The sequence below is a fragment of the Culex quinquefasciatus genome, chromosome 2 (genome assembly GCF_015732765.1).
Source record: "Culex quinquefasciatus strain JHB chromosome 2, VPISU_Cqui_1.0_pri_paternal, whole genome shotgun sequence".
NCBI lineage: Eukaryota > Metazoa > Arthropoda > Insecta > Diptera > Culicidae > Culex > Culex quinquefasciatus.
The window spans coordinates 2,036,346-2,050,811 of NC_051862.1; the positions used below are offsets into that span (position 1 = coordinate 2,036,346).

Here is a 14,466-nt window from a genome sequence, read left to right on the forward strand (position 1 = left end):
ATGAGATAAAAATTTAAAAAAAATGAGATCAGCAAGGTGTCATCCATAAAGTATGTCACGCTCTAGGGGGGGCCCTCTCCCCTCTAAGAAAGTCTGAGAGTCTGAGGAACTTTTTTGAAGACAAAAAGATCCCAAAAATATTCCTGAAAAGTCAGATTTTTAAAATCACCCTAACCATGAACCATCCTAATTTTCAACCAAACCAAATGCTGCCCCTTTCCGTTTGCAATAACACTTCTGGAGACACCGAAGCTCAAAAACATTACCATTTTCGGGTAGGGGTGTGGTTAAGCGGTTGTCCACGCTCTTTACAAAAAAGTTTAAACTTTAAAATATTATTTAACTACAAAACTTTAAAATATTATTTAACTACAAAACATTAAAATATTATTTAACTTAAATTATAAAAAAATAAGTTTGTTCATTCAAATGCATTTTGAGGGTCAAAAATAGGATAAAAATTGATTTTTGGTATTTTTTCTACTCAAAGTTCGCCTTGAGCCGGGTCAGCCTTACTCAAAATGTAATGTGGTTTATTTGACAGTTATAGTTCTGAATCTCATGTAACAAATAATTCAACAGTTTTCCAATTCTCCTATTTTATGCAAGTAAAGGAGGACTCCTTTACGAATTTCTTGGCAATTCCATGGTTCCTTTAAAAACATCCTTTCTGCACTAAATTCATTCAAAATTATGCCATAAACACGCACTTTATTCCACCATTTATCAAAAGCTTTTCTGAGTATTAAAAAATTACAAGCTCTAATCCTCTCCCTAATCATGGCCGTTTTCATTAAAACATTCAAAAGTATGATAATATATTTCCCTCCTCCACAGGCAAACAGCAGCAGCAGCTCGCGGTCTATGATTTCAACGGGTTGAAAAAACAAACATTGTTTCAAAATTCACCGCCCCCAACTCTGCCTTCCTTCGTTCTGATGTGATGTTTTATTTATTTGCTCTCGCCGCTTGAACCCACCCCGCAGCACGACGTCAAGCTCGAGCCCAAATTTCGCAGCAAGCGGTGACGGCTGACACACACTCACTCACAAACATACATTGCTTTTCATAAATTTTTCCACACACACACAGCATCCTGCGCGACCACGTCACACGGCGACGCCTGCTATGTTCTATGCATGTAATGAGGAACCTTTTTTTAAACAGAGAAAAAAAAATGTCAAATTTTAACTTTCCATTTGAATTTATGTGAAACTCCAATGTAACTTTTTTTCTGTGCATGTACCAACAACAACAACAACTAAAACCACGTTGAAAGGAGTCCCAGCACGGCTTACTGCGATCATCGCAACGTCACATGTCGTCGTGTATTCGTCGTCGTCGTGGTGAAAGGGACTTTCCGCGAACAACAACAATTGCCGGCAAGTACGACAAAAAGAAGCATTAAAAATGTAAATTCCCTCTCGTTTTCTTTTGTGCTGAATATGAATGCATTTCTTCGCAGAGACTTTTATTAGCTTCTTTCCGTCGCTAATAACTTACAAACTAATTAGACAAAAAGGGGAAAGTGGCACTTACCTTGACATAAAACTTTGTTAAATAGCAATAATATCCATAAACTGATAATAACAATACTATTCATATCTAATAACTCTTACTTTTCAAATATTTGGTAACAGACAAAAAAATACATCTATAAATTCATTTGGTTTGACGTTTTGGTTTTGGCTTCGATTTTGCTGTCACTGTCACTCTCGCATGGCTCCGCTAATTCACTGGAAAATTTGAAAAAGAGAAAAACGGAGAAGAAGAAAAGAAGAAATTAAAATCAAATTCACGAATAATTGATAAGCGAAATTGGATTTCGTTTGATGTTCGATTCGCGTTTCTGCAAACATATGGCTTTCATCTCACGTGTGCGCGCAGCCAAACTTGCTTGGCTCGCCTAATTCACGAAACAGGTGAGTATGTGCTTGCGTGCGTGCGCACGTGTGTGTGTGCACGATTTCCTTTTCCCGGAACTCGATCCTTAATAGGTCTCTGGCAAAAGTTCTCACAGCAGTGTGGAAAAGTGGGAGGAAGCGGGAAGAAAAGTACAGGAATCTATTTGTCGAAGATCAAAACCGTCATTACGACGTTCATAAATATATTTACATTCTCATCACTCGCTCACTCATCACTGGAACCGACTGGGCTTGGAGGGAGGAACAAGATGCTCTGAGGTTTTTTGGTGGCAATATGTGTGCGGGAAATGTAAATGGCTGGCATTTTCGGTCGGATTCTGGTTTTATGCTGTCGACGTCGTCGACGTCGACTCGTTATCATTACCATCATCAGCAGCAGAAGGGCACCGGGGCAAGGATCCGTGTATGCACGACCTAGCGCGATGTATAACTCTGCGGGTTTTGCAGGGATTCGGGAAGTTTCAATTTGATTTTTAAATAACAGGCAAATTTTGAAGCTTTTAATTTTGCTAATCGATTTAATATTTAAAAATTTCCATTATTTGTTCGATTCGTTCTTCAATGCACACATTCCATCCAATGAAATTACCCAAATGTGAAAGTTAAAAATTTTGGCATTTTGGAAATTTTGTTTTTTTTAAAACCATAGATAAGAAAAATCCGTCAAATTTTAGGTAAAAAGTGATGTTCAAAAATTCAGTGAAAATTGTGATACTTTTTGGTTCATTGTTTCATGGCAAATGGTTGAAATTTAAAATTTTGACACGCCCAGAGCTAAAAGACAAAAATAAAAACTGCTTTGGCTCTACTGAATCGTCCATATTATATTATTTGTTCAGCAATAATCTGCAAACACTAAAATATCCACTGATAAAATTTCATTATAGTTTTACAAACTAAACTCACGACATGAAAATATAATTTATTAAATATTTTGTAACCAAATAAATCTGTTCGAATTGGTCCAAATTTTGGAGTTTTTCATCGTTACATAAAAGTGGCGAATGGGTGCCGTAAAATTTTGATGTTTTGTGATGGCATGCCGTGAAATTTCGATTTTTCAATCATCATGACTGTCAGAAAATTTGACGAAAAAAATCTCAATATCCTAATTTAATAATTTATGTTTAAATAGAACAAAAAAGTGTTAATAATTGGCATACAATATTAATTCTAAGAATAATTTTTTTTTTTTTTTGTAATTTGATTCGTTTTTTTTTTTGTTTTTTTTTTTAAATTAATACTCAAATATTAACAGGGCCCGTTTGAAATGTTATTCATGATTCAAAAATTTGAAAATATCTTTTTTTGCAATTCCGTCGTGAAACTAATTATTTTTCGCATCATTCTCGAACGACGAAACAGCCTCCTTTTCGTAAAAATAACAAAATCTAACAGAAACACTTTCCGAAACAAATGCTGAAAAGTTCTACTTCTCAGCACTGAAACGGATGCTGAAAATTTGAACTTTTTAGCACTTGTTATGAAAAGTCATTCTTTTCAACATTGTTTTAGTTTAAACGGGGGATTGATTATATACATGTACGTTTGACTTACGCTACCATTCAAATTGTGTTTTTCGAAATTGCAAAAAAAAAGTTGTATGGAACTCGTTGTAAAATTTGATTTTTTCAAGACTCGTCGTGTTTATCCTAATCTATGAACCTCGTTGGATAAAAGTACGACCCATGCTGAAAAAATCTTCTATTTGCAACTTGTTGCATAAACTACTATTTCGAAAAGATTTTACAAATGTTTCATTTTTCAATATTGAAAATTGGTCCATTAGTTGCTTTTATTTGCTGTGTTTCAGCAACCAGAGTTCAAATCTTCAATAACTCTAAGGCAATTTTATTGGAAATTTTCTGAACTTTTCGGAAAAAAATTCTGGAGTGGAGAATCATAGACATTATTTCAAAAAATCTAAAAACGGGAATTTTTCAGTTAAATTTTAACTTAAAGCGGCAATATAATGAAAATTAAGCAAATCATTAAAAAATCTAAAATCGATAGCAAATTTGATTAAAAATTAACGGAAGTAAAAAAATGGAACTGAATTTTCTATTTTCTGAGCATGAGCATGAGCATGGTTGACTGCCAATGAGCTGCTACTCCGTTATTGACAGATCAGCTGAAGTTAAACAATGAATCAAAAATGATCAGTGGGAGCCAACCATCCGTTCACTGTTTAACCTCTGAAGATCCCTACTTTATTAGTCAATACCGGCGCCCTCCCAAGAAGCCTGCAGTTCAACGAAAGGGAGGAATGTTAGTCCGATAGTTGAAGTTGCAGACTCATCAAGCACATAGTTTTTCGCTATATACTTGTTGATACCGCTTGAGACCGTTGAATCCACAGCATCTCCTTCAAGCATCACGTGATTATTATTTTTTTTGGGTTAGTAGGATAAGGGATTGGCTTTTCGATGCCTCCCGAGCTACGATGCTATGGGGAGGACTTTCATAACAGACCCGTCGGCGAGCCTTCCGAGCAACGATGCTATGGGAAGGTCTTTTTGGTTAACACACAAAGTCACTCACACACAATTATTTCACTCCACTATTAATTAATCCAAAATGTCAGTGCGTCTTTCGATCATTAAATAGAAATGGCTTTTTCACCATTAAAAATAAAACCTTATTCAAAACATTATACACAATTTACCCGACGCCGTGCCTTCCGATCAACGATGATATAGGAAGGGCTTTGAAAATCACGAAACAATTAATTAAGATCTCAAAAAAAAAAAAAATCACAAAAAAACACCAATTACTAAACGAAAATTACGCTCAAGACACAAATAATTCAGTAAGTCATACTATTATTCGATCACCACAATCACTCACCCCTAACGAACAGCGACACAAAAGCACACAAAAAAATAACCTGCATAATCACGATTTCGCGTCCCCACTACCAGCGCACCAATGATGGTATTATTCGATTAGCACAATCACTCATCCCATACGAACAGTGACACAAAAGCACACCAAAAAATTAACCTGAATAATCACGACTTCGCGTCCCCACTTCCAGCGCACCAATGATGCTATTATTCGATTAGTACAATCACTCATCCGATACGAACAGCGACACAAAAGTACACCAAAAAATTAACCTGAATAATCACGACTTCGCGTCCCCACTTCCAGCGCACCAATGATGCTATTATTCGATTAGCACAATCACTCATCCGATACGAACAGCGACACAAAAGCACACCAAAAAATTAACCTGAATAATCACGACTTCGCGTCCCCACTTCCAGCGCACCAATGGCGCTATTATTCGATTAGCACAATCACTCATCCGATACGAACAGCGACACAAAAGCACACCAAAAAATTAACCTGAATAATCACGACTTCGCGTCCCCACTTCCAGCGCACCAATGATGCTATTATTCGATTAGCACAATCACTCATCCGATACGAACAGCGACACAAAAGCACACCAAAAATTAACCTGAATAATCACGACTTCGCGTCCCCACTTCCAGCGCACCAATGACGCTATTATTCGATTAGCACAATCACTCATCCGATACGAACAGCGACACAAAAGCACACCAAAAAATTAACCTGAATAATCACGACTTCGCGTCCCCACTTCCAGCGCACCAATGATGCTATTATTCCGGAACTGAATTTTCTATTTTCTAAAGAAATACATTTTATTCAAAGGAAAAAAAAACCTTATTTGGACTCAAAATGTTTGTCCATATTTTTCTAGGGTTCAAAAGTTGTAGTTGTTTGTACCCTTAAACATGTCAAAAAATAATATATAAAAAATCACAGATTGGGCAATTGTTTTTTTATGACTAAAAATATTTGATTTAAACCTCCTACAACCCAAACCCGCCTCTAGACGCGCTTCGATCTAAAAAAATCGCCAAAAAGAATATTTCAACCAATTTTTGATCTTTAAAAAGCATTTGAAAAATACATACCATTGAAATTTGAAACAAATTTAGGGTTGAAAGTTTGACTTGTTTTATGTGACTTTGCTGGCAGTGCGTGGCCGAATGGTTACGCTGTCCGCTTTGTAAGCGGATGATTCTGGGTTCAATTCCCATCTGCTGCAACCTTCCATCGGATGAGGAAGTAAAATGTCGGTCCCGGCCTTGGTTGTTAGGCCGTTAAGTCATTCCAGGTGTAGGAGTTGTATCCATGCCATAAGTACAAACAACACACCAAACTAAGCCTACTCCGGTGGAATCGCTGGCGACGGTTGGACTCGCAATCCGAAGGTCGTCAGTTCAAACACTGGGGTGGAAGGTTCCTTGGAGTAGAAAGAGGTTTGGGTGCTCTCCCCATTCAAGCCTTCGGACTCCTAGGTTCGAGCAGAAACTTGCAATAGAGACCACAAAAGACCCGGGGGTTGTTAATGTGGATGGTTTGATTTTTTTGATGTGACTTTGCTAATGTTTTAAATGATGAAGTTTTGTAGAGGTTAAAAATGAAACAAGAAAAAAATAAAACAAAAGAAATATAGTTCTTCGCAGAACAAAAATAAAAACAATTCGTAAAAAATATGGGCAGTAGGATTAAATCGGCAAATACTTTTTCCTTGGATTTCTTGGAAAATTAGATATTCCAATATTTACGTACCATTTTTATATGGACAACTGTCAAAATTGTATGGGTGAACCAATGCAACAAAATGAATTCTTTGATCATAGGGTAGCATCCCACAAAGTTTGACCAAATTTAAAAAAAAAATATAAATAAAATCCATTTCCGGTTTTGGTGGAGAATTGCTCTCATGCCAAATATGAACCCTCTACGACAAATGGAAGTGGAGTAAAACGGGTATTGAAGTTTGATGTCCATAAAGCAGTGAAAATCTTGAAATAGCTCGCCTTTTTGTCCTGCAGGAAAACTTTTGGTTTCAATCTTAACATAATCAATGCGTGTATTTTTGCCCTAGAAGTAACAAAAACAAATTATTCAAAAAGCTAAAATGTTCAGCATGAAGTTTGCAAGGAAATGACGGTATTGAATATATTTTTTTGCGTATGTTGATCAGACGACTGGGTTTTGGATAACAGACACTACAAAAAGATATAAAGTAGAGCTACCGATCAAACCAAGCTTCTCAAATCATGATACCCTAGAAACTTCTTTGGCGAATCTTTGTTACACAAATAAAGCTCTTGTAGCTTTTGATTCATAACAAAAAATAAAATTCTTGAAAAAATCTCATTATTTCAAAGATATAATCTGTAAGTATTTTAACCCTAAAGTTTGTTTAATACCCACATTAATTTGAAGAGTTCATAAAAAAAATCAGAACCTGTGCGTAAAAAGTTTTCAACACCCCTGCCAGTAATAGGCTGCGGCGACATCCGTCACCCTCCGCACTCGACACTCTACGACTCTTCTCGACTGCTATGAGTTACAGCAGTGTCCTGAGTGCCCTCCGGAGAACACCAACCATCAGCATGTTTCGTCCTCGTCATCATCGTCGTCGTCGTAGCAGGCCTCGAGCCATCAGACAAAGTTGGCTCTGCCTTCGCCACCGCCGAGAACAAAAACAGACACAAACGAAGCGAATTACAGCTTATCAGATGGTATTATTATGTGCTTTAAATTTTTTGACGAAACCCACTCTCTTCTTGTTCTTTTATTTTCATGCTTTATCCATTCTGCTTCTCTTCCTCTCGCTGGAAGCTTTTTTTTCTTTTGCCGAGGAGGGTAAAACTGTGACGATGTTGGCTTTTGCTTGCTGACTTTCCACACACACCCCACCCATAAATTTCCGGTATATTTATTATTTCTCGTTACGATGAATAAAATATTAGGTTGCTTTTTCGGCACAAGCGGAGGCAAGCGAGACAGAAGTTTTATTTTCCAACCGTGAGCTTTTTCGCTTTTCACGGGCGCGCGTTTGTGAGAGGTTGGTGTCCTTGCGGCGCACAGTGGGAAAGTTTTCGGAAAAAAGTTTGGCCCCCTTTTCCGAAAACGACGGCGGGAAACTTTTGAGCTTGATCGCAGTAAGCCGGTAATCCTTAAGAGGCCTATGATGGCTTGATTAGGTGGAATTTTCTTTCTAATTGATTTGAGCATAATCAGTGTGGTAAAAGTTTGATTGCTTCGAGGATTCTTGTTTGACAAAATCAAACAGTGTGGGAGAGCGAATTTTCTTGTTAATTTCAATAAGCTCTTTCGGAGGTGTTTCGAAATTTCCACTTTAAATCCCCGTTTATGTAAATGAAACCACCGTGTTTTTTGTGGCGCGTGTCTCAACGCAAAGAAAAGGTGGAAAATTTCCCTTCACGCTCCACCCGAAATGTCGTTGCCTTTTTACGCGTACTTTGCAATTTTGGTTGCTCCTCGACAAACATTGTGCTGAATTACTGAACCCAAAATAAACCCACCGCCGACACTCGATTCGAGCGAGCCCGGCGAATACCGCTGGAGGGGGACAAATGTTTTTATGGACGTGTAGAATGTCTAGCTTTTACAAAATTTACATAAATTATCTCAAGCCTCAGCCCGTCGAGTAAATCGAACCGAGAAAGGTTGAGAAATGCGAGCTCACCGCGAGATTTCGTCGCTTGCTGCGATGGATTAATGCGCGCGTCTTCTTGGAAAACCCAATCTGGGAAAACTATAAAATTTGAGAACGGTTTACTGCGTCAGTGTCAAAACAAAACCATTTTCTCTGAACTGAACCTCGGACCCAGGCTGGGCTGGGACGAACTTTGAAACGGTTTTTGCTGCGAAATCATTGTCGTAATTTTCTTCGATTTTGGACGCGATGGTGCGATATCGGAAACGATCAAATAAACAAATCGAAACGAGACTGCCGGCGCAGAAAAATGTGGTCCATTGGAGCGAGAGTGGAAACTAAACGGTAGGATGACTGTATTGTTTGAGAAATTTAACTGAAATGTTGATTGAAACATCTAGATCATACAAAGTTAAATGAACCTTTCAAAAAAATCTTCTCAAAATTCGTTGGGCTTGCTCATCTAAACAATCGCCTTCTACGAACAAATTTCAAAAACCATCAAAGCAATCCTTAAAAATAGTAGTTTATGCCACAAGTTGCATAAATGCACGAGTCGTACATTTATCCAACAAGGTTTACCAAGTTGGATAAATACGAAGAGTGCTGAAAACATCAGATTTTGCAACGCGTTCCACACCAATTTTTTGCAATTTCCAATGGAATTTTAAGTCAATTATCTATGTGTTTAGTCAATTCATCGATAAAATCAACACAATATAGAAAAGTATAACTTTTCGATACATGTGCTCCAAAGTTCAACTTTCCTGCACCCATTTCATTGCTTAAGCAGTTATGTCGAAAGATATTACTTTCCGATTCATTTATTTTTAGTAGAGAAAGGTAGGCCTTTTCGTCATGCGAGAATGACAGGAAAAGTAATTAGTTTCTCAACGGAATTGCAAAAATCAGTTTTTTGTACGTAGCAATTCAGGGTTAAGTTTTAGAGAAAGCAATGTTCGGGCACTCTTAGAGCTCTAAAACTAAACATTTTGATTTTTGACAAGTTAACTTCGACTTAAGGGTCAAAAGTTACAGCCCTTTTAAGGTAAAAAATATGCAAATTAAACTTAAATATAACAAAAAATGGGCAAACCAAATTTTAAGAGGCAAATTGCATTTGAAAAGAAAGAGCACAACAAACTCTGAAAAAATCTCAGGAGTGTTTTTCTTTAAACACGAAATATCTTCATTTGAAAATGTCTTATTATTAAGAAAAAAGTGTGTAGTACCGCTAAGACCACTTGGTACTGCCCTTAGAATTAAGCCACATTGTAAAAAACGAAATTTTCGTTTTAATAGATAGTTAGTCAGTTTTTTTTAAATATAACAAATGAACCCAATCAAAACATTTTACTTAAATTTTTGTTTGCTTTTTATTGAGTTTTAGCCAATATCACACAATTTTCTAAAACAAAACAATCTATTTTTTATCTTTGAACAATACCATTGTGTCAAAATATATTGCCACAATATATTTCTTCAAGAAAAATCGAAAAAATTTCAAATAAAAGCTGATTTATTTTGCATTATTAACGCACGGCCCTGTGAAATTGTTAATTTGCCACAAATTCCTAAGTATCGGCTAAATTAATATTCTGTCAACAAAATTTTGGCACTTTCGAGCAAAAACAATGTAAATAGACTGTCACTTTGATAATATCAAGATTCATGAATAAAATTCGTCTTGAAACAAACAAGATGATAAATGTAAAGTTTTGTTACTGCAATTCATATCCATTAATCAGTTATCAGTTAATTTTTGTTTTTCAAAAAAAGTTTTAAAATTGATCAAATCTCATCTCAAAATAAGCAATTATCTACAAATTTGTCCGATTTTGGTCATAATTTTTTATTTGGCTCAAACTTTGAGGGTCTTTCTTATAATAAAAAAAACATTTTGTGTAGTGTTCACTTCCATACAAATTTGGTAGCTGTCCATACAAAAATGGTACAAAAATATTCAACTTTTGATGAAACTTCCTGATCAATTTGGTGTCTTCAGCACAGTTGTAGGTATAGATGAGGACTTTCCAGAAATATTGGTACACGGAACTGAAATTTTTTTTTTCACGATAACTCAATTTTTCAAAATTGGTATTTTTTGATTTTCAAAATTTTTGATATGTTCAAGGTAACAACTTTTGAGCCTCAAAAACTTGAGAAAATTTTCAATAAAATTACCTAAAATTCATTGATCCGTGTATCATTTTTTCCTGAATAGTTTTCATACAATACCTACAAGTTTGCAGAAGGCATCAAGCGGATCAGAAAATTCCTTCAAAAAATACTGATTTTTGAATAATTACGTGCCATTTGTGAATGGACAGCTACCAAAATTCTATGGAGCCTTTTAAGGGTAAGCCTGGTCATGGAAAAGGCTCCCAACAAGTTTAAGCTAAATCTAAAAATAAATATAATCCATTTTGGTGAAGAATCGCTCAAATGCTTAGTACCAGATTGAACACTTGAAGTACTGTCAAAAACAATCTTATTATAAGAGCATTCATGTAAATTATGTTGTTGCCGAGTTCCATGCAATCTTCCGAACATTATCGATGAAACATATTGTCAAGTTAGTTTATAATGAGATGTACATTATTTTTGTGAAGTGCTCTTTATTAACCTGCCTTAGTCATTTTTATTTGGCCACAGAGTCACCAAAAGGCGTAATGAAATTTGGCAAAATTGACAAAAATCTGTAGTTTATACAAACATCAAATTTGTTTACGAACTTTTTATGCTTTTCATTTCGTTATCTGCCAGTCCCAGTTCGCAACATCCAAATAAAACTAACTGTTTACTTCCCAAATAGTAACTCCACCAACTGACATGGCCAACTAGATGCTCTAACAACCCCAACACAGACAGAGAAAGTGTGTGTGCGCCATGTTGGTGCGGCAAACCCGGTAGCTCTATTCTTGGCCAGATGCTAAAAATAAGCAGTTTCTGTTGTTACATAAATACGGACTGCGAATGGAAAATCACTGCCCACTTTCCCACCTCTTCCTCCATTTTCCAAGTGCCGGATTTGCCATGCTCGGCAAACAACAACAACAGCAGCAGCAAATGTGTGTAACACCATTTTAAGCACCACTCTCCAAGCCCGGGGAGCGACGACAAACGGAACGGAAGGAACCGGAAGTGGACGGAAGGTGGCTATCGGATTTCAGACCGCAAACGTTTAATTATCACAACTGTTTTCCTTTCCGGAGCAACAAACACACAGTACACCGGGTATGGTCGTCGTAGTAGGCACTTTGGGAAAACAAAGAGCATGGCCAACTTCACACGCCCTCACGCTGACTGCGCTGCTGCTCTCGGAACGGATCGGACACATTTGAATATTATTATCATTTACACAAACGTCTTTGCGATCCAAGCAACCATGTGGATTGGTGCTCAATTAATGGGCCGACCCCCCGCACCATTCATGAATGAATTTGGCCTTGCTCCTCGATCCCCCGCCCCCTCGAAGAGGGGGAGAGACGTAATTATGGGAGCTTTTGCAAAAGCACATGATTGGACTTAAACTGTGGTGAATTCACAGAAACGGCGATGTGCGGGGTGAATTTATGCCAACGGGTCAACATCGGGTCAATTCAACCGCATTTCGACATGATGATAACGGCCCCTGTAGAAGGGGTTGAATGTGGCCCTTCCACCCTTCCCCAGCCCTTGTGTTCCGGCTCTCGTCAAATGGGCATTCAATCGATAAACGACTTCGCACAGCACAGACTGTGCTGTCATGAATTAGAAATGGTCGTCGTCGAGCGCCGGGATGGATTGGGTTAAACATGAGCGGACCAGCGAAGGTTAAAGTCCGAATAATGTTGAGTTTATATTTATCGTCAATTGAAAGAGATGATGATGGATAGACTGACAAGAATGAATTTATTGCAGACGAGGTCTGAATTTATGAGGTCCATGCACAAAAATGCTATTTTTAAATGTTGACCAAATGGAAATAATAATATGCTTGACGGCACAACATACAGCAATTCCATTTGAAAAGAGCCTAAACCGAAAAAAAAATTCTCCGATCGAGCTCAACAATTTTCTGGGGGTTCCTTAGCCAAAATAATTAGACCCGTATTTTTTTGTTTGGCCATTAAGGTGACCTACATCGTGCTAGGGTGGTTCAAAAAATGGCATTTTTCGTCATTTTTCGCAAAAACCTCTTTTTTCAAAAAATTATATCTCCGCGCCATTTCGTCCGATTTTAGCTGCCTTAGACGCAAAAGAAAGGTGATGAGTTTGGCTATTTGGAAAAAATAGTAAAAAGTTTCAAAAATCTAGCTTACCATTTGAAAAAGTCGCATGAAAACTTAAAATGGCGTTTTGACCGTATCAAACCAAACCCTGGACCAAAGAGCCTATGTCTGAAAATATTTTTATTGGATTCCTCGGAAAATTTCACGTAACATATAAAAAATGGCGATGTCGAACCATAAGTTTCAGAGATATGATTTTTTGAAAATAAAAAATGAGTTTTTCGACGCGCCACGCGCAAAACGGGAAAATGACGAAATCGGCAAAAAATCTACTTTTTCCACTAAAACTGCGATAACTTAAAAATTTCAGCGATGACCTATAGATGTTATGGTACCAAAAGTTGCGTCTTTCAATTACAAAAATTGTGATACCCAAACATCTATTGGTCATCGCTGAAAATTTTCAAGTTATCGCATTTTTAGTGGAAAAAGTTGATTTTTTGCCGATTTCGTCTTTTTCCCGTTTTGCGCGTGGCGCGTCGAAAAACTCAGTTTTTATTTTCAAAAAATCGTATCTCAGAGTATTTTAAAACATAACTTCACCACTTTTTGATAAATTATGAGAAGTTTTCCGAGGAATCCGATAAAAACATTTTCAGACATAGGCTCTTTGGTCCCGAGACCTTCAAAACAGCATTTTAAGTTTTCATGCGACTTTTTCAAATGGTAAGCTAGATTTTTGAAACTTTTTACTGTTTTTCCCAAATAGTCAAACTCATCACCTTTCTTTTGCGTCTAAGGCAGCTAAAATCGGATGAAATGGCGCGGAGATATGATTTTTCGAGGCCATTTTTCAGACCACCCTAACACGGCGTAGGGGGGGGGGGGGTCTAACTATTTTGGCCAAGGAACCCCCGGAAAAATTTTGAGCCCGATCGGAGAACTTTTTTTCGGTTTAGGCTCTTTAGAAATGGAATTGCTGTATATATTTAAAAATTATTGAAACTACACATAATTCAGGAAAAATTCAAAAATATTGTAAAATAGATGCAAAATCGAATTACAGTGGACTCTCTCGTTGTCAATATTCAAGGGACCGTCGAGAGCGGGAGATATCGAATTTAAGAAATCAAAGCATACTACTTGAAGGGACTGAAAAATTTACTGACATCTGGAGCAATATTGATATTTAGAAGATCTACAACCAGAGAGTCGACTGTATAAGTTATTTGAGAACTTTTGGGTAAATATTCAAATAAGTCTAAAATTAATAAATAATTATTTTGTAAAAAAAATTATCAACTTTTCATAAATAGGGATTTTTTCCTGTGCTTAACCTAAACACCTATACCGAAAGCCGAAACTCCAAATTGATCAGAAAATACCTTCTCAAGATATACATCCCAAAAACATTTTCTAAAGGAAATCTCTTCTCTTCTTCAAAACTTTTTTTTATTTTCACAACATGCCCAAAATTATTACTCAAAAAACCGTGTTTGTCCATAGCACGTTGCAAAAATGATTTAAAAAAATAGAAGTATGTCAAGTTTGTCTTAATCACGATTTAGTATTTTATTATAGTCTGGAAACTTGAATGGAAAAAAAATAATTTAAAATAACTTCTTACGACAAGTTTGTAACAAAACAAGACTTGTATCTAGTTTCATCCAAATAAACAGGTATCAAAAATCAATTTCAAAAAATTTTTAGGTTGGAAGTGTCGAAAAGCTTCCTATTTTACATATGACGCTTAGGACCTTTTGAAGACTAAATCGAGAGACAGTATAAAGCAAACATGTCCAACCATCATTGC

At 36.7% G+C, this 14,466-nt stretch overlaps 1 protein-coding gene across 3 annotated transcripts in view; it reads right to left on the reverse strand.

Annotated features, from left to right (window-relative positions):
* The window catches only part of LOC6034558 (hemicentin-1), a 185,284-nt gene that overhangs the window by 110,373 nt on the left and 60,445 nt on the right, over positions 1–14,466 (reverse strand). For all 3 annotated transcript variants that reach the window (XM_038250127.1, XM_038250126.1, XM_038250128.1), the window contains exon 2: positions 1,540–1,736. In XM_038250127.1, the coding sequence (XP_038106055.1) occupies positions 1,540–1,603 (64 nt within the window). In that variant the 5' untranslated portion in view covers positions 1,604–1,736. The remainder of the gene's footprint in view (positions 1–1,539; positions 1,737–14,466) is intronic.